Here is a 21,729-nt window from a genome sequence, read left to right as displayed (position 1 = left end):
GCCTCTGAGGGAAAGCTTGCTTCCAGACTCACTGAGGTTCTTTGCTAAATTGAGTTCCTTGTGCTTGTACAACTTAGGAGCCTGTTTCTTTGCTGGCCTCCCAAATCCTCAGCCTTGTAGTAAGCAACAGAGAATCTTCTAAGTCAGCAACAGGGAATCTCCCTCCCACGGAATCCCTCCCACAGGCTGAATCTCTTTTGCCAGGAACAGCCCAGTCCCTTTTAAGAGCTCACCTGATTCAATCAAGAACACAAAGGCAGTCTCCCTATCTTAAGGTGAACTGATTTGAAGCCTTAATTACTTGAGCAAACCCTTTACAGCTGAACAGAGATTAGTATTTGCCTGTCAGGGGCAAAGTGTGTGTACACCAGAGTGGGAACCTTGGGGCCCAGTTCAAAATTCTGTTTCCTACAACAGGGAAATCAAGATTACAGTCTCTTTAACCGGAATTAATAGGTTATTTTACTTGACCACCATTTTGGACTTTAATCTCTTCTAAAAATAAATTTTCAATAAGATGTCTGCTATTCAGGCTTAAAAGATAAAGAAAAGCAACATGGTAATAAGAATTCTAAAAGCCAACTGCAATTATTTCATAACCATATCAAAGTAATCGATGTATCTCATTATGTTAGCCTAGTGATTTTTAAATTTTTAAATCATGGTTAAACAGTGACCCATGCTCCATGGAGGATCAAGGAAGCATTAGTGATGTAAGAATATTAATTTGTAGTTATCTGAGGATGAAAATAATGGTAATTTTCATATTATCAGCCATTCTCCCGAATTAGTTCAAAACCATCTGGAAAGAAGTAAGGCTAGACTGAAGATGGGGCACAGGGAAAGTTCTCGGCGCTGGAAGCAGCCCTTTAGCTTTGTGAATGTAAACAGTGTGCTGTTTTATAGATTCTAAAATGGATCCTTTTTACTGTTCTTCCCCCTTTCCTTCTGATAATCTCTAGCGTTATCAACTAATGTAAGGAAGCCCAGGGCAACGTTTTAAGTAATGTGGTTGTCATCTTGCTGAGCCTTTCCTCACCTGTGCAACTAGAAACATCTATCTCTGGGTCTCACTAGCCACACTTGTGAAAGAAAACCGTTCTAGAATTTTACAGCTGAAATGGATCATGATCTTTAAAGTTCCACCCAGATCTAAAGTCATATTTACCCAAATAACAACTTTTAAAAAGAGAAAATATTCTTCCTAATTAGAGAAATGTGGTAATTAAATAGATGTTATAGGGTATTTGGTTTCCTGGTTAGAATAACTTTTATTACTTTTAATTTCAGATAAAGTTTCTGCATATGTTTTAGCATTTCAATAAATGATGTGTCGTTTCTAACCCCCTTGCAATTCAAGACACTGGACTATTCTTTTGCTTATGTTCTCAAGGTCTTTATTTACATCAGTTAAAAGATTTTTGTTACCTTACAAAATTGGAGACACTTCCAATTCAAAGACTAATGTATTAAAATCAATTCAGGTTTCCTATAATAAGGCCTCATCACCTTGCTTGCATGATCTGCAAAAAAGAAGGGAGAATGCAGAATTCACAAGTATACTAGTCTAAACGTTGTTGTACTGACATTCCTGAACGTTTGACATAATTCAACTCACTTTTACTGAAAGGTTATGATATATCTGATTTTGTAACAGACCCTAAGCTTCCTTGGGGCATCTTTCTATCCTCAGCACATGTTTAGAACTTAGTAGGTTCTCAAAATGAGTTTCCAGAATGAGTATAGAATAAATGCACAGGTCCTGCTTTCAAGAAGCTTAGAATCTAGTGGGAAAGACAGATTTTAGCCCAGTGAAACCCATTTCACATTTCTAACCTACTGAACTGGAAGATAATAAATTTGTGTTGTTTTAAACCTCAAAGTTTGTGGTAATTTAATATGGCAGCCATAGGAAACTGACGCAAGTTCACAGAATTGTTTCAGCTGTGAAAAGGTTTCATTGGGGTGGTGTTTCATGAGAGGAAGGGCCAGGACTCAGTGGAGGAAAACAGGTGACGTTAGTTAAATCCTTGCTACTCAAAGTATGGTTGGTCTCTTCTGAGCAGGGCTGGTAGAAACTGGCTTTTTTTTTTTTTTTTTGTAAATGCAAAATGTCAGGCACAGAAGCCAGACCTATTGAACCAAAGTCAGTATTTTAACAAGATCCCCTGGTGATTTGTATTCATATTAGAGTTTGAGAAGCACTAGGTTAAATTTATTTAAAACTATTTTAAAATGTGTAGAAATCTTTGATTCTTCTTTTTTGACACACAAGTTTGCTGGGAAAAAAATTTAAACATAACCCTAAGAAGAATGCTAGATTGCTGTTTGTTACACTGACCTGAAAAATAAAACAAAATAAAATTTCTACTGCTCTTAAATAAGAAGGCCCTTCAATAAAATCCATTTACCCCCATGGACAAAACATTTTCATTCTTCGAAAATTTCCATGAGATGAAAGATTACAAATGTCAAAAATTTTATACCTTTAAATAAATATTAGAATCCCTGGAAGAGTACTCAAAGAGCCATGCTGTGGCGGACAAAAGAACTTCATTCACATAATACGTTTTCTTTAATTACTTTAATATAAAAGACACCAATGTTTCATATTTCACATAATATTTTTTAAAAAGTTTTAAAACCCTATAATAAGTATTTAATGAAAATAAATTTATTGAATGGTAGTAATGACTGCAAAAGCAATACTACCAAATCATTACTGAGGCCTTTTGCATTAACAGTAATTGGAAGGTAGGTGGAAAAAATTTCAAACAAGAATATGGATGTTTTAAAACTACATTTTATCCAGCCTTTATCTTTTTGCTAAATCTTGTGCATATTAGATGTATTCAAGATGGTTTTAAAGCTATTCACCTAAAGTAATACTTCAAAGATGTTAAAACAGCCCTCCACTAATGATATGGTGGTGCAAATCCTCCCATCTGTTTACAAAATTAAAACAAGCAATGAGCGAATGAGTCTTTCTGGGTAAAAGATTCAGTTAAAAAAGAGAACATTAACAGAGAATTAGTGATGGTGAGCAGAATAAGAAAATTAGCATAATCAAGAAAGATATGTAATTATTCAACATAAGTTTGTCTGGTAAACCAGTGCAACATAATAAATAACTTGACTGCATTGTGAGAGAAAGGGGTAACACGATCCAGAGTCCTGTTTTTAAATTCTCGTTTAATAATCCTATTTCAATCAACATGTAAAGTAAAAGCACTGAATCCACATTAACATTATAACATACATCTTACAATAAGACAAAAGTCAAACTATTACTGGTAGAGCTTTGTCTTTAACTGTGCACAATTTAAGAAAATTTCACAAGAGTGTGCACTTTTGAAAGTATGATCAGTGTATATGGTATAGAGAAAACAGGCACCTCCATTATAATTTTTTTAATAAATAAAAGCACATTAACATAAAAAGAAGGTAAGCAGCACCTAAAACCTTTGATATCTGTAACTAAATGCTGGTAACCAAACGGTCAAATTAGTTAAGTTTTACTAAGAGGTGCAAAAAAGAGCCAATTTTTGACTTAACATTTTAATTCTACTAGAGACATGAGCTTTGTCCGGGCTTACAGTCCTGTCACCTGATGGTGAGTAGCACACCAGGTCTTCACATGTCTTATACTTTGGAAAGCAGACCCGACTCTGGAGCACTCGCCTTAATTAGATTCTGAATTTCCTTGAATTTTGGATGATCTTTATCAGCCACCAGCTGTAGCAGAACAGCTTCACTTGTAGTCACTATGATCCCAGTTCGAGCAAGACGCTTTAAAAAAAAAAAAAGACAAATCAAGAAATTAAGCATGAGAATGAACACTGTATTAAAACAGCAAAAAGCATGCCAGGACACAATGATTAGTGTCCTCTATCAAAACCATGGCCCTTAGCCATACCATCAAATTCAGAGATGAGGAGAGATTTCAAACTAGACACACCACAAACCTTTTATGATGGTTCTCAATATTAGTAATAAGGACTAGAAACAAGTAAAAGAGAATAGGTAGCCAATATTCTCACTTGCCAATATTCTCATTTATATGCACGGGGGACAGAGGGAAATCAAGGCTAAGGACTGTAAAACAATGATTCTTAATTTCTTTTTTTCCTCTCTCCAAATATCTGACATTAAACTGCATGCCCTTCCCATAAGTAAGAAATGCTGGTGGTAGAGGAGCCTCATGTGAGGTTTAAGAATGTGCCCCTGGACGACAACAGAACCACTACCATTGCCACCATTGTAAGCTTTTTAGAATCATAAACAGGAGTATAAAATTTAAGGTTGTATTAGAGTTTCATTGACAGGTGAAAGAACATCCTTGCCAAATGGTTCCAGTGGAATCATAATAAAGAGCTAAGGACAGAAATCTCAAGGAAGGGGAGGAGGGAAAGGGAAGGAGGAGGCAAAGAAGAGAAAGTGGAGAAAAGGGTGGGAGAGGGGAATGGGAGAATTCTAGAGCAGAGATCCATTTTCTGGATGTATTTATCAGAAACCTCAGGGAAAAAAAAGACCAACTGTTTGTTACCCCAAACAACATTCACTGTAAGAGCCTTAAAAGATGAGGTGGTTAGACACAATTCCTATGCAAGTTAGAGGAAAAGACGTGGATCAGTGTCTCGTCATAAAGGGAGTCACCTGAATAAACAGGACATCCCAATGGAGCCAAAGTACACCCTTCAAATGGCTGCAGATCCAGAGACCCAACCTTCCCACTGGCAGACTCTTCCTTTTTATCCCCAAGGATGCAGGAGGGAGTGTAAGCCATAGCCTACTTATCAGATAGCAAGCTTGGACCTCAAAGACCAGCACAGGAGTGTGCAGAGCAGGCTGACCACAGCTCTGGAGAAATGAAAAAACAGCAGACAGTTACATAGGAAAGAGGAAGAAATAAGTGAGGCTGCTAGCGTCCTTTATGTTGGGACAAATCCCAGAGGATGAGTCATCACTGAGTTCTTTAAAGACTTCTGGAGACTAATTTCTTCCTCCTTGCTTTTCAGTCAACTCCTGACTATCGTATCAAACCCTCAGAAATCTCAAAGGACTGTGTGCTTGCTTCAGACAGCAGGGTGGGGAATAAGACTAGCTGCAGCTCGGTGCCATGAATGTCCAGCCATCCAAACGCAGCTCTCTCCCTGGCTGCCCTGCCTTCCTTACTGCTCCCTGTTCAATCAACGGACTTTCAATCAGTCAGTCTGAATCTGAATCATACTTTCAATGTCTGTGAAAGTGCCTTCTATATTCCAAAGTGCAAACAAAGGTCAGTTCTCAGTAATCTTTCTAGTTCCTTCATGAGGCAGGAAGGACAGAAAACTGTTTCCAGATCTGAGGAAGAAATGTGATGACCCAGGAAGAAGGCAGCGTTTTTCCATAGTGCTCTCCTGACCAGACTAGAGCAGCACCGGCTCCACCCTAAGCCAACAACCCTCAGTGATGCTGTGAGTCCGTACACCGTGGCAGAGGCAAGCTGGGACACTAGAGGCACACAAAAAAACTTTAGTAAACAGAAACTTACATAAAATTATTTAACTTCAAGACTGAGATATGCCCAATATTAATTGCATTCGAAAGTAATCAAGCCAAGAACCTGTGTTAGGGAAAGGCGTGGCTCACGCCTTTGCTAAGAATGCAGAGTCTTTAGATCAGACTAACAGATCTTCCCACGGTGCCTTCCCTGCCCCAACCCAGAAGGGTACCTGAGCAGAAAGAGAACAGCAGCACTTTTTCCACACACCGGCAGGTTCCTGCCCACCATCCTGAGCTATGAGGACACCTACAATACTGGTCCCACACTCACTTTATCTCCTGGCTTTAGAAGGGGCAATTAAAACCCTAGCTGTTTAATGCAAATGGTTACACGGCTTAATAGGCTTCCTGAGTTCTTCGCTTACACTTGCAAAACCAGTCCAACGAGGCCAAAGGAAAGGTTACTCTGACCCACAAACCTAAAAATGCAAGAACACAAAGCCAAGACAGCCTCAGAGAGGGTGGGGGAAAAAAAAAGACTAAACCCATTAAATTCCCAAGCAACACTAACAACTCCCCAGAAGTACAAGGACATCAAGTTCATGAGATGGTTTTATTCTATTTTATCTCACATTTACTCTACAATTGTAAGTTGAAAGAAAAATGCCTGACAGATGGTAGGTGCTCAAAAAATTCTGTGGAATAAAGCACACACCACAGATCCTGGCAGAGAAGTTTTAATAACGGTAACTATAAATCTTATTAGTACAATGGTCTTAACAGGCAATATGGGGAGTCTCAGGAATGACCTTAAGTAGTTGTGTTCTCAAGGAAAAAAAGAAGGGGAGCAGACCAGATCTCTATTTCACTTTCATAGTCACAGAAGAAAAAAGGAGACTTAACATTTCTCCCAAGGACTGAGGGACTAAAGCACCTCCATGGCAAATTAAGACTAAGAGGAAAACTCTGAAATGTGGCACACATCTTCCCCCATCACCACCTGACCTGCTTCTTTTCTCCCTTTCAACCTCAGCACTGTAAGCCAAGGCAATGCTGGCTGCTCCAGGCTCTTCCAAATCCACCCCAGACCATATTCCTTCCTTCCCTCCTCAGAACTTCTCAGGACTAGTCCATTCTGGGTCTTGGAAGCTGATATATGCTTATACTTTTCTGATCAGATGAACCTCATGAAGACAACAAAAACAAATAATAGCTACAGTAAAAATAAAAGCAACAGCTAACATTTGAGTGTTTACCATATCGGACACTGTACTAAGTGCTATCGATACATTATTTCATTTAATCTTCACAAAAATCCTCCCACGTGATGACTATTATTTCTATTTCACAGTCGACAAAAAATTAATCCATCAATCTAAGAAAGAAACAGATGAACCTATTTGCAAGGCAGGAATAGAGACACAGACTTAGAGAACGGACATGTGGACACAGGGGTGGAAGGTGAGGGTGGGATGAATTGGGAGATTAGGATTGATATATATACACTACCATGCATAAAATAGATAGCTAGCAGGAACATACTATAAAGCACAGGAAGCTCAGCTCAGTGCTTTTTGATGACCTAGGTGGGTGGGAGGGAGGTCCAAGAGGGAGGGGACACAGGTATACATATAGCTGACTCATTTCATTGTACAGCAGAAACTAACAACATTGTAAAGCAATTACACTCCAATTAAAAAAAAGGAAGAAATGGAAAATTTTATTCAAGCCAAAGTGAGGATTATAACCTGGGAACAGCCCCTCAGAAAGCTCTGAGAACTGGTCCACCCGTTAGAAGTCAAAGCGCAGTTACATAAATTGAGACAGAGGGCTGTACATTAAATGACCTATTATTGACAGTTTACATAATCCAGATCTAAGTTCCATTGTCGTGGGTCATGTGACCCTTTAGAAGATCAAGAAGGAATGTTATCTTTTAAGGGGTTGTCTGCTCTTTACGGTTGAGCAGGTATTTCTGCTGATGGGAGGTTTGGTCGATGCATACTTTAGATACACAATGCACAGTAGGGAGGAGAGAGGAGGCCAAAAGGCAAAGAAAATTTTTTCATGTTTAAATTTTTCTTGTCTTGCCATCAAAATATGAATTTTATTTCACATCACCCATGACAAATCTGAGGCAAAGATATTAGGTAATTTGTCCAAGGACACAAATTTACAAAATGCCAGAACCTGAATTCAAACCCATATTATCCCTCCACTGTTTAGACTCCTCCTAATCAGGAAGATTACAGACTACCTCCAAAAAAATGAGGCTCAGATGGTAAATGGCTGTTTTTATTCTGAGTCTTGGTAGAACACAGAACTGCCAACAATCAAAATTTTCTGTAATAAATGGCATAATAAAGACGTCTAAAAAACGAATGTAGGACAAAAGTTCTTGAAATCTCTTTACAAGCAAGGAAAATTTTTGGTTTTGTATGTTCTTAGTTTTTCACTTCCTTGGAAACACTTCAAGTTCTGGACCTCAGCATTACCATAAAGGTATTCAAAGAAGAAAAGAGCTGTCTGCCGAGGTAGTACGGATCTGACAGTGGAAGTGTTTAAACTCAGATTACTAAGGAAATTTGAAAAGTGGAAGCTAACTATGACTATAAGAACAGCTTAAAGATCTCTGCTGAGAGGGGAAGAAGCAACACTTAGTATCTAACCAGAGAACCCAGTAGTCCAAGTGGACTTGAAAATAGTTGAATAAAATAAATAAAACCATTTCCACCTATAATCGCAAAATAGGACTCACTGCTCAGGAATAAGAGAAGGGATGGCCAACCAGGGCCTTAAAACCACTGCTGCTGCCAGCTACCCGCCTGCTTCTGCATCAGCCCTCCCCACTGACTTGAGTCTCCTTTCTTTCCTCTCTTTCTTATTTGCCCAACTCACCACCCTAGGGAACATTTTAGGCTAGAGAGATGATAGAGCAATCCTACAGAGAAAGTGGTTCACAAGTCAGCTTATGCATGGAACACTGGAGGGTCTCAAAAAAAAAATCTACATTTCCCATTCTCAATAAAAATAATCAGTTAAAAATTCAGCAATTCAATCCAGATTGACATTACTTTAAAGCTATTATAGAATTAGAACTAAACATGAAAGAGAGAGAGATGCACAATGCGGAGTGAAGGCTTCAAAGGATTAATTGTGGGAGTTTGTTTTTCAACAGTCTCAGAATAGGCAATGCTTACGTAAGGCTACAGTTATGCAACACGGATGAAAGTCATCAACTCCCTGACTCTGAAGTATATCTTGACACTCCACACAGAGAGCCATTAAACACTGTGTGTGAGTGGTGCCCACAGTCAGAGACACACCTCCTATCCCCAGAAATTCAAGTCTGAGGAAATCTAACAAGTGGCTGAACCCGGCTTCAGCCCACCATACCCTAGGTGTTGGCTAGACTCTGGACGAGTTAAGCCTAGGTGAACTGTTGTTAATTTGCAAATCTTTCAGTAGTTCAGAGTAAGCTTACTGGAATACCTCTTAGTTGATGTGCAAAACTAGCAAAGTTACGAAAGAAGATGTAAAGGAGCATTTGGCATCACTAGACATCTAGAAATAAAGACAGAAGATGTAAAACAGGATATGATGGTGAGACCTCAGAGGTCTGTCGTGCGTAGCAGAAACCCCGGAAATCAGCCTGATTGTTGTCAGACCAAGCTCAAATTTAAGAGGTAAATCTTTCACTGCTGTTACATATTTAATACTCTCCAAATTTACTTGGAAGCCTTGGCTAATGATTTATTTTAAAGCAGGACAATTACCTCAAGAGCAAACATCCTGTCCATCATGCTTCTCGACGACGTGGCATCAGCGACAATATGAACCTCAATACCTCTGCCAACAAGCTCCAGAGCTGTCTGTTGGATGCACACATGGGTCTAGTAGGAAAGTAAAAACCATATGTAATAACGTGGTAAACTACAAGTATTTTACAAGTGTGCAGCAACATGGTAGAGCAGAAAGAGCACTACAGGTCTAATGGCCTTGTCCACATCTAGTTTTGCCTCCAACTCACTAGTGATCTTGAGCATAAACAGCATTTCTGGCTTTGGCTGCCTCTTTGTTAAGTCAGGGACTGCATTACATCAATGTTCTTTGTACTGGGAACCTTGAACATATTCTTAGAGCTCTGTGAGCACTTTTTTTAAAGATTTTCATCTATGTCATCTGGACGACCTTCATATGGCTGACTACTAGCACTCAGTTTTGATGCCACTCGCAGTTGGGTTTATTTCTGTATTCACACCAAGGGCCTAACACAAAGAATGCGTTTGCAGTACTGCCAATTGAGATAATGGTGGGAAAACTGAGTTGTTGTAAGGCACCCACTAGTAAAGGTAAGCCAAGTTAAAAATAACTTGTAGCACAGGCAAAAAATACCCAGTATACATCACCAGAAAATGAATTATACAGATTCCATCTTTGTAAGTATGAACTTGTAACAATTCATCAGCAGAGAATAAAGAGTAAAAACATGCTCCAACAATAAGTGGATTATATAACCAATGAAAGCAGATTTTAATAATGCCAACCAACCTTATCTTCATATGACAAGAGGGCTGTGGAGAATTATCAACTGACAACTCATTAAAATTAGCATTGGAGGACTGCTCAAAGATGATTTTTGATTAGACATGAGGTCTAATAATGAACAAGCAAGAAAAGTGCAAAAGTCAGCATTTGGTGTGACATATTTATACAAATAGGCTTCCTTTATTTTATCATTATTTAAGTCAAAATACAGAAATATTTTATATCTAAACCTGAGGCTATTAAAACCTACTACTCTGAAACCTACTATCAAAACATCATGGATGTCTTTAATATTATTTGGATTTCACTGTTTTTACGGTTTTCATAATTTTAAAATTTTAGTTCAAGAGGTGTTTAAAAGCTATGAATAAATACTTATATTCTGTTTCTACATGTCAAAAAAACAAACCAAACAAAAAATTTTAATCAGCATTAGGAATCCATGAGTATTTTTTTTCCTTTAAAAAAATAGGTACACATGATTCAAATGTGAAGGACAATGAACTACATGACTTCTAAGGTTTTTCTAAAAGAAAAACATGACCAAGGTGAGCTCCTATAACACATAAATAAACATACTATCTTTGGTGAAAATGTGTTCTAAAAGTTGGGGTTCAAAGTAAAGGCCCAAGAATCAATCAACCTAGATTCAAATGCAGCTTCATCTAACTTTAACTAACTCTATGACCTTGAGCAAGACACATAGCACCTGTGTTTGAGTTTTCTCACCTACAATATGAGACCAAAAGTACTTAGCTCAGAGGATTGCTGTGAGAGTTCAACAAATTAATATATATAAAGTGTTTAGATCAGTGCCATGTAAGTAGTCAACACTTAAAAAAATGGTAGCTATTTTCTATCAGTTACCTACATGGTATTGTATATACAAAATTACATTCTGGAAATAACAAGTTTTCTACAAACAATATTGTGTCCAAAACAGAACAAGAGGTACTCACTTCTACTCCAAATAACACAACACTCCTGACTCCAGGAATCTCTGCTAATGCTGCTTCTACCTCTGGTAATACCATGGAAAATTTGGTCTTTGGAAGTACCAGTTTTACACCCGTTAAATCAATTTCTTGAACAGTGCTTCCAAGACCTTTAGGGTACTGTTCTGTTACAATAACTGGAATTCCTAAAATCCGGGCCCCTTGTAACTGGAGGAAAAAAAACACACAAAGATAAGTAGCAATATACATATGTTTGTGTATGAATCATGCTTTAGCAAATTGGAAAAAATGAACAAGCAAGCATACCAATCTCTGTCCCACACTAATAATATCTCCAAAATACTTGATGGCTGGTCTGAACCTTTCCTGCATATCACAGCAGAAAAACACAGTGCTTGAAGGTGTAAGATTTCCCAGGGTAGTGAGCTGAGGAAAAAAGAAAAAAAGAATGATTTAGCATTTGTTATACAATGACATTTATTTTCAGCTGGAGGTCAGTAAAGAGAGAAAAACATTCCTACTGTTTGACCCATTAAATCCATTTCTACAACTATTGTCTAAGAGAAATGATATGAATAACAGGAAAAAAAATTATGCCCAAAGATGTCCACTGAATTGCTTTTAATAGTGAAAATTAGAAATAAACCAAGAACCAACAATACAAAAATGATTTCACAAATTTTAACATTCACATGACATTTTTTAGCCTATTAAAATAACGTATGTATATGTTTTCAAAAAATGTGCACCATCTAAGAAGAAATGCCATAATCTAATGTTAATTTTAAAAACAGAGCACAGTTCAATAGTATTTCAATAATGTAAAAATATGAATAAAAAGTAGAAGCAAATATATGAAAATATGAACACGTCGTTATATAGTTAGGGATGTTGATAACATTTTTTCTTAATACCTTTCTTTTATTTTTCAAATGCTATTTTAAAACATTTGCTAAATGTTATTTTAAAATATGTATTTTATAATAAAAAACAGTAAAAAACTTAAATCTGTTGATGGCATTGCTTACAAGAACAAAGAATAAAATTTAAATAATCTGTAGCAAAGATTATGGAACAAAAAACTAAAAAAAAGAAACAAATCTAGATATACTGCTATCATCAACACAGAAATATTAAGCTGGTATTCTCAAGAATAACTTCTTAGACTTCAAATAAGATGCAATGAAATGATGCCAAGCACATCACCACTGTCAAATGGAAAGACATAAATTTGACATCTGAATTCTTACACATATTTATCACAATCGGGAAAGTCAATGAATTAAGATGAAAACTGGGTATTAGATTACCATGCTTTACATTAATTGCTGTAGTTGATCTATTATAACAACTTGGGCCCAATATGAATCTACCAAAAAGTGAAAAATCACTGTTGAATACAAGAATTTAATTCTTAAAAGTCCATGGTACTTTTCTTTCTACCTTCTCAAATTAGAGAAAGCTCTGGAAAGGATGCAGTCTGATCATGAATGAACCCATGCCACTACTCTTACTAGGCACCCCGTAAGTCTCCCTCTAATTAACGTAAACCACCCACAGACAATAATTACTCATAATTTTATAGAGGAACCTGAGTCCTGATTACATGGTGGTGGCTTCACCACCAGCCTGGCCCTAGACTCTGCCTTATTATCTGTGCACATGGCATACTCCCAAGAAACAATTACTACAAGAATTAAATGAATCATCAAAAGGAATCTTTTATCTTTAACAGTATGACTGTTCTAGTCAGTTTGCACTTTTATTTATCTGTGTCCTGGTCTGAAGGACTCTGGCACCTTAATCTCCCTCTGGTATTAACTCTATAGGTGTGCACTGATTAACCATGTGCAGTCCAACACCAAGTTCATGTCAGAATGCGAGTGCCATCTTTAATTCTAACACTATGTAGAGGGTTTTCCTATTCTGCCAATAAAGTATGTTTAAAATAAATATTCAAGCATCTTAAATTATATATGCCATCTTTGGCTGCTTCCTTACTTAAATTATTAATGCAAGTACCATGCTTCCATTTTGGTCATTATCAAAAGCAATGAGTCTGATGTATATGTAAGTACTTAGGGTACTTTGTTGAAAACCAGTCACTATGACGATGTATCTTAAATTTCAGTAAACATTAAATCTTGGCTCAAAAGGCTTAAAATCCATATATACATATTCTTTTAGAAATTTGAACCAGGGGTCCCTAGTCATTAACAATGTGTTGAGAGGACACTATGAAAAGCAGTTCAGCTGTAACTGTCTTGTTTCAAGTAACTGAAATGCACCTTAGCAATCTTGCCATTCTACCACATGGGAATACCAGCAAGCAGGCAAAATAAAACTCCCAGGCAGTTGCCTAAGTATGCTGGATGGCCATGCACTAACACACAGCCTACACTTGCTTCGACCTCCAGCATTCAGATCTTATCTCAGACTGTATTGACTAACTCTTGTATACATTCCTAACAAGTTTGGTTGTCTGGATTATAAATTAACACAGAACTGGAAACAGCAAATCTGAAAGGAAACTGCTGAAGATAGGCAAACTGATAGCAGCAAGAAATGACAGCTGAGGAAGAAAAGATTAAAAATACAATAAAAGCAGATCAAAACTCAACTAGTTCTCAGTCTAGACTCCAATGAAGGAGTAACAAGCTGTATGTAAGTTATAAATTGGGACAAAATCATTTTATCACACTCATTAAGAAAATAAGTTACATAATATTTTAGGAATACCATATAAAATGGTCAAAATACAGAAAATTGGGATATTTAAAGGAATAAAACCTTACCTACTCAGAAATCCTAGAATATTCAGACTTGTGGTCTCCTGGGGTTCCTGTTACCTGGTGCTTCCCTATACCTCATTTCAACTGTGAGGGATCTGTTCTAGGCAGGGGACCACATCAGACATATGTCATATTAGACACAGATTGAGGAGGTCAGAAAATGCAGCCCTGAAATCCTTAGCACCCTGCAAATCCTTTCTAGTAGAGGAATTCATCATCTATAAACCTTCAGTTAAAGAAAGAAACCATAGAGATAAGCGGGTGAGGCATATTTTTATGCAGAAATGACTGGTTATAATTTAATGAAACAAAAAAGCCTTAGATATTCTCCTCTCCAGGAGTTGACATCCCCTTGAATATGACCTGCACTTAGTAATTTGCTTCTTCAGAGTATAGAGGGAGGGTAATGGTGAACAGGGCCTCAGCCAGGTGATCAAGATTGAGGTAATCCATGGTGACAGTATTCAGCTTTGATATGTGATGAGAATGACCTTCATTATCTTCCTCTCATAATCTCACAACCCTGGTTGAAGCATGAGGAAAACATCAGATAAACCCAAAATGAGGTCATTCTACAAAAATATCTAATCAGGGCTTCCCTGGTGGCGCAGTGGTTGAGAGTCCGCCTGCCGATGCAGGGGACACGGGATCGTGCCCCGGTCTGGGAGGATCCCACATGCCGCGGAGCGGCTGGGCCCGTGGGCCGTGGCCGCTGAGTCTGCGCGTCCGGAGCCTGTGCTCCGCAGCGGGAGAAGCCGCAGCGGTGAGAGGCCCGCGTATCGAAAAAAAAAAAAGGAATAAAAAATATCTAATCAGTACTCCTTAAAACTGTCAAGGTCATTAAAAACAATGAAACTCTGAGAAACTGCCATAACCCACAGGAGTACAAGGAGACATGACAACTAAATGTAATCGGTATCCTGAATTGGATCCTGGGACAGAAAAAGGACATTAGGGAAAAGCTAGTGAAATCTGACTAAAGTGTGGCGCTCAGCTTATAGTAATGTACCAATGTTGGTTCCTTAGCTGTGACAAATATGCCACAGTAATGTAAGATGTTAACAAGAAGGGAAACTAGGTCAGGTATAAAGGAGTTGGCTCTCTGTACTATCCTTTGCAACTTCGTTGTAAATCAACACTATTCTAAAATTAAAAGTTTATGAAAAAAAAAGGTCTCCCTATGCCATAGTAGTAGGGGGAAAAGATGCTACTTTATGAATAAACTCCATATCTTACAAGACAGAAAAAGGAGGATTTGAGGCTACCAAAACAAAAACCAAACAAATAAAAAAGTACTGAAAAACTCTAACCAAACCACGCATCCACCCCAAATACACATGAATTTCAGTAATTGTTGTTAAATTACACACTGACTCTATAATTCAGGGACTTCGTAACTTGACTCAGAAATTCCTCTTAAACCAAAACCTTGTACATAACTAAAGTCCTCTCATTGTCAAACATACTGCAACTGGAAGATAGCAAATTAAAAGCGACCTTGACCAAGTGCCATCCGGAGGAAAAGCGAAGCAATTACAGATCAACACATATTCAAGAAGTATGAAGAAATCACATATAAAAATAAATATGTGTATGTACACACACCTTCATATATTTATACACATAAATCCCTACACATACATATATACATAAAAAATACGTATTTCAATATACATATTTCAACACAAAAAGGTGATCACAACCAATGGCTTCCTCAAGCAACAGTTTAAGAGATAAATTTCAAGTATAAATTTTTGGTCCACTTTCTTAAGAACTGTCCTAGCTGGCATTCAACCTTAGATTTCATATTCAAAAGACTCTTCATCCCCAAGACTCATTATTACCACGATCATAACAGTATTTACCCTCCTTCACTTCCACATGTGCTCTGACCATTTTCTAACAATGGCTGCTAGATCTGCAAGGAATCTGCTCCTCCCTTCCTCAGTTACTCAGGACAGGCACATACACAGTGGCTGGCCTTGCTTAGTGATACATGGTGCCCCACTTCTGTTCTCTCCATAAACGTAATGCATGGTGAGTGTTGTATGTTGAATGGTGTGCTCTAAAATTCATATGTTGAATTCCTAACCACCAGTACTGTACCTCAGAAAGTGGCTTTATTTGGAAATAGTCACTGAAAACATAATTAGTTAAGATGAGGTCATACTGGAGTAGAGTGGGTGCCTAATCCAACATGAGTGGCATCCTTATTAAAAGCGGAAATCTGGGCACAGAGAAGGCCATGTGAACATGAAGGGAGAGATCAAGGTGACATGTCTACAAGCCACACAATGCCAAAGACTCCCAACAAACCACCAAAGGCCAGGAGGGAGGCATGGAACGGCTTCTTCTTCACAGCCCTCAGAAGGAACCAAACCTGATCTAAACCCTCCAGAATTATGAGAAAATAAATTTCTGTTGTATAAGCCACTCGGTCTGTAGTATTATACTTTGTTACAGCAGCAACCTAGCGAACGACTACAGTGAGTAAACTGTATATCTTTAGGAATGATTAAAGTTTGGAATTGTAAATGTGATGTTTTCAAAATTTTAGTAGTCTATTATATTCACAATATAGGCATGACGTGCTTGGGAGAGGGGTCTAGTAGGGGATATGAAGTATCATTATTTCACAGAGAAGTGTTTCCAAGGAAACCTGATTACCACAGGTATAGTAAGGCTTTGTTCCAATACTGACTCAAAACAGAGGTCTGTGACATGACTCTCCCAGGTTACAAGAGTGCCTACACAGGACAGCCCAGGGGCATTAATCTGAGTCCAAATGTCAATTTCACTAATTTCAATTACATGAAATGCAGCAAACCATTAACATCTCCAAACAGCTGCTTCTTAATCTGTAACAAAGTAATAAAAATAGTATCTACCTCACAGGGCTATTTCAAGGATTAAATCAGCTTCATGTAAATCAATCAATAAATGTATTAGGTTATTGTGTATCCCTCCTATAGGAAACATATGCTCTGAAGGTCAGCACATGTTAAAAATAGTTCTTCTGTAATGAGGTTAAAATACCACTTACTGCTAAAATCCCTTATGAAAACAATAAATATATAGAAAGAAATATTGATATTGCCTAACTTATGTTAACATAGTCTACAGAATTAAGAAATGATTCATAAAGTGGATTTCTAAATGTCACCAAAAGACTGACAATTACATGATCTGCTCCTGGCAAAACGGTTTGGGGCTTTTTAATTTAGAGTACAAAAGAATATTTATTTCACTCTTATTTTACAACCTACTCACCTGCTGTAAGCACTAATGTCACTTGCACTGAGGTTACAACTCCAGCGAGCTTTCTAACTGCCTAAGGGAAGCCAGCCAACTCCATCAATTTCAGTGTTAAGGACGATGGATTTCTTTAGACTGTACCTGAGGTTGGAGTGAAGGTGAAGCTGGCCAGATCCCAGGAACACAGTGATATCTGAATCTACTTTGGATTCCCCTTGGCAAACTAAATGAAAGAAAAAATTTCCAAACACAGTTTGGAAATTGTGTTTAGCTCCCACTCAAACACAGTTTATTTATAGGTAGCCTCTAATGTATCCACAAGAGGTAAAATGTGTACAATGCTTTGGGCAGTAATCTGCAATGTTAAATTCTTAAAAAGTGGGCGGGCAGACAATATCATACCCTCAGGATCCAGCTGTTTTCTCCAGTGCCCTGACACTGTGCGCCTCCCAAGATAGTTCCTGCCTGCTTCTCTAACTCAAGAGTTCTGAGCATTAGCTTATCTACCTGCTCCTCCTACACGCTCCATAGTAAAGGTTCTGAAATCAACAATCACCACCTTCCGGGTTTCCCTGGTCGAGCAGTGGTTGGGAGTCCGCCTGCCGATGAAGGGGACATGGGTTCGTGCCCCGGTCTGGGAGGATCCCACATGCCGTGGAGCAGCTGGGCCCATGAGCCATGGCCGCTGAGCCTGCGCGTCTGGAGCCTGTGCTCCATAACGGGAGAAGCCGCAACAGTGAGAGGCCCGCGTACCGCAAAAGAAAAAAAAAAAAATCACCACCTTCCAACTAGCAAGCCCAAGGGAGACCCAAGTCCTTTCCCCTTTCTTTCCAAACCCTGCCTTCTCTCCCTTCCCACCATGTACTCTGGGGTCTCTTCTAGCTATAAAACGTCTACACCTCTGTTTAAAATAATCATAGTACTAATAAACTTCCAAGAAGTAAAACCTGGAGCAGAATCCCTTCCAAATTAACTACCTCAGGAAAAAGTCAAAATAACCTTCCCAGGGAAGCCCTTATCTTCTGCCCAGACGAAGCTGCCAGAGCCTTCCCTCCTACATACTGAAGTAAAATCCTCTCGCTGGTGTCATTCTTACTATGTCCTTTTCTTCCTCTCTTCTACTTGGGCTCTGCCCAAGTTTCCAGGGTTGAATTCTCCGTTAGTTAAAACTTGGGAAATACCTTGTGAAAAATTAACACTTATAAGTCATAAAAATGACCTAAATTCCCACTGTATAATCCTCATTTACATTTCTTCCCCTGCGTCTCAAAATTCCTTAGACTTCAAGCATTTTGACAAGGCTGAAGACTCATAAACCGTGCTTGAAACATGAGCTGTCTTCAGCTACCTGAGCTGTCAGCAGACACTCGGTCACTTGGACAGAATATTTCAGAAAAGAAGACACTAAAAAGTTACCACAGCCTAATACTGGCAATGGGGGTCTTAAAGATCAATCCCCACAGAACCACTAACCAACCACCAGCACAGACAGTGTGGCAGAAGCAGCCACTATGTTTTACAAGGTCACTAGCAACGTCAGTCAGAACAAGCGTGAAAGCAAACTCGGACCCCTGTGTAAATTAAGAATACATTCTAGAATATTTTGTATGTTAGCCAGGGCCACAGAGGCTATAAGGCCTATTCTTGGAGAAATAGTAAATGGCATTATTTAAGCTGTGGATTACATGTGGCCAAACATGCTCTTCATCCCTGCCTCTGGGAGAAGGGGCCTATACCCAGAGCATGGCCTCACCGACAGGCCACCTTGAGTCTTGCTGAGGGACAGGCACCTGTTCCACAGAAACAACGAATAGCATCAAAACAAATGATGTTACAAGCTCAAGTTTGCGGCTTGTTTTCCATTCTGCTTGCTATTTTCATTAAGCATGAAAAGAGAACATAAATGCTATGGCCAGCTGTAGGACCTTCACACGCTTTGCCATGGAACCTCAGGCAATTTCCTACATGTTCTGCTCTTTGGTAAAATGAAGGAGTTAGATTACTAGGTACGGAACAAGAATTGGGTCTTACCCATGTTTACATTCACTGGGCCAGGCACTTACAGCTGCCACTCAAATGTGGAGTGAACTCTACGTTCTCATCCAGCCATAAAATGTCCATGTCTCTAGGATTACACAGCCAGGTTCCAAAAACATATAGTAAAACGGTCATGAAAGGAAGTATCTTCCCTTTTTCTTCTGAGAATATCCATACACATACACACACACATATATCTCTCTCTTCATATAAATAGGTATCAGAATAAGTATATGGATATATATGGTATGTGTGTATATTCCTCCACATTATCTATTTTTAAGCTGGGGGAGGCACCTGGCTGAAGAAGTCAAGCTATTGTGATTACTAAAATGAAAGAATATAAAAATATTTTTAAATACTTTAAAATATATAAAGTATCCTATAACATATGCTTAAGAATTATTGAATTATTTAGTGGGGAATAAAATAACATTTTTAAAAGAATGGGACAGAGTAGTGATATTATCATTATTATATTAAACATCACCACAAAAAAAATAACTATATTTTATCGCCAATACCAAGCAAAAGACTTCAAAAGCCACGTGACCTGAATTATATAATGCCTTTTGAGAATGTACAAGACATTTCAGGTATATACAAATATTTCATTAACTTCTAAACTGATAAGTTAAAAAGAGTTCTCAGATCCAGGCTTTAAATTTTTCAAAATAAGAAATCCCACTGTTGGGGGAGGGGGAAGTCTTAAAGACTTGGGGAGGGTGCTAGTTTGGCATAACATCTTATTAGGTAACAGCCCACTCTCCCTCCCAACTACTACAGGAAATGCATCACAAAGAAGTCTGCATCCTCAGTAAAGCTACAGATCTCTTCAGCTAGTATTTGGATTCTCCCCTTTATTAATGGATTTGTCAAAGGTGCATCCAGCTTCTTCCATATTTTGGCAGCAATAATCTAAACAGACTGACAAGGAAGGCTGCAGAGAGGTGTCAGCCACGAAAACTCTTGAAGGCATAAAAATGGGTGGTAGTAAACACCCACCAACCACAACTCTCCCAAGAGCAGGGCAAATTCTAGGGTATCAGACACCAACTGCCTCCCTTTTGGCTCTCCAAGGGTTGACCACAGAATCTCACAGCCTTTGCCCTCTGGTTAAAGTATCTGCTTTGGAAGCTTCTGGCCTTCCTTTGCTATCACTTGCTGGAGTAATAGCAAACAAGACCAATTCCACAGACAACTACAAGTGAAAAACAAACAAACAAACAAACCACCAAAAACTACAGAATAGTCCTCAGAAAATGACACTTGAATATTAAAATGCCTTCTAATCCTGAATCCCACATTTCAGTTTGGTCTTCCAAAGAAATGGCTTACCGGTTTCTCAACCAAAAGAAATGGTGGTGGTGTAGTACCTAAAATACACCTTTTGTTCTTGCTTTTCAACAGGATAAATCTTCCGGTGAATCCTCTGAGCTGAGCATAAAAAGAACACAGGAGGCAGATCTGCGCAGTATTAGAGCACGGCTTTTTAAAAATATTAAAAAGGCATAAAATAATCCTCAGGTATGACAACTTTTTCTGCCAGCACGACCAGGAAAGAATGGTCTAGCTAAAGTTGGGTATTTAAGAAGGTGCTGCAGTGCTGAGTCAAACGACTTTTTCAAGGTAGGCAACGTATATATGTAATCAACAGATTCAGTTGACAGTTACTTGGAAGAGGCTAAACAAGGTTATTTCACTTAAGGTTAGGAAAGACTTAAGATCAAAGGAGCTGAAAACTGGGGAAGAGGATGGGTGAAAGAATATGACTCCTGAAGTTTGTGTTTCCGCAAGTGGTAAACACAACTCCGGGAACAAACCCTAAGGCCGATACTCCCCACAATCTCTTTTCCCCGGTTCTGCATCAACCCAAATAAAAACACAGCTTACTCTGCACAGTCCTTCGGTTACGCAGGAGGCTAGGACTCGCTCCCGGCAAACAAAGCGGATGCGGGCGGCTGAGGACCACACACGTGGGGGCGTTAGCGCGCGCCGCCAATAGCCAGGAGGCCCACGCCCCGTCCTCGGCCGAGGACAGCCGGTGACCGTCACCTTCGGACAGGAGCCTTCGCTGGGCCATCCCGGAGGCTTGCGAGAGCGGCACGGCCCTTCCCAGCGGGCGCGGTGCGCAGGGCCCGCCGCCGCGGGGCACCTGAGGAGCGCCGCGGGGACGAGGACGCGCGGGGACGGGGACGCACGGGGACCAGGAGCTGCGGCTCGGCGCGCGGCCCTCCCGCGGGACCCACCTGGATCTGCAGCGGCACGAGGCGCACCTTGCAGCGCTCGCTCACCGTGAAGCCCTTGGGCAGGTCCACGTACTGGCCCCACTCCTCCGCGAAGAGCTGCACCACGAATTTGCGGTGCATGTCGATCTGGTCGCCGTACAGACTGAGGAACTTCTGGATGAGCAGCTCGTAGCCCGCGCCGTGCGGCACGGCTGAGGGCCGCGCGAAGACCGAGAAGCAGAAGAGCACGGGGACCGTGCCCGACGGCGCCCCCAAGCCACCGCCGCTGGGGAGCGCCGGGACCGCGGGCTCCGCCGCCGCCATGTTCCCCGAGCGTCTGCTCGCTCCGAAACCGCGAGGCGCAGACCCCGCCAGCAGCCGCGGCCCCGCCTCCCCGCGCCGCCTGTCGCCTGCTCTGGAAGGCGAGGG

General features: G+C 39.7%; 1 protein-coding gene across 1 annotated transcript; it reads right to left on the bottom strand.

Moving 5' to 3' along the window:
• Positions 1-3,542: 3,542 nt before the first annotated feature.
• ISOC1 (isochorismatase domain containing 1) lies at positions 3,543-21,682 on the bottom strand. The gene is made up of 5 exons (XM_007459994.1): positions 21,322-21,682; positions 11,295-11,414; positions 10,992-11,195; positions 9,261-9,377; positions 3,543-3,789 (listed from the first exon to the last, which is right to left on the bottom strand). The coding sequence occupies exons 1-5, from the start codon at positions 21,622-21,624 to the stop codon at positions 3,643-3,645; spliced, it is 891 nt and encodes a 296-aa protein (XP_007460056.1). The 5' UTR covers positions 21,625-21,682; the 3' UTR covers positions 3,543-3,642.
• Positions 21,683-21,729: the final 47 nt, after the last annotated feature.

This window comes from Lipotes vexillifer, unplaced genomic scaffold, assembly GCF_000442215.2.
Source record: "Lipotes vexillifer unplaced genomic scaffold, Lipotes_vexillifer_v1.1 scaffold44, whole genome shotgun sequence".
Classification (NCBI taxonomy): Eukaryota; Metazoa; Chordata; class Mammalia; order Artiodactyla; family Lipotidae; genus Lipotes; species Lipotes vexillifer.
The sequence above is the reverse complement of the archived record's forward strand: the minus strand, read 5'-3'. Positions and strand labels throughout refer to the sequence as shown.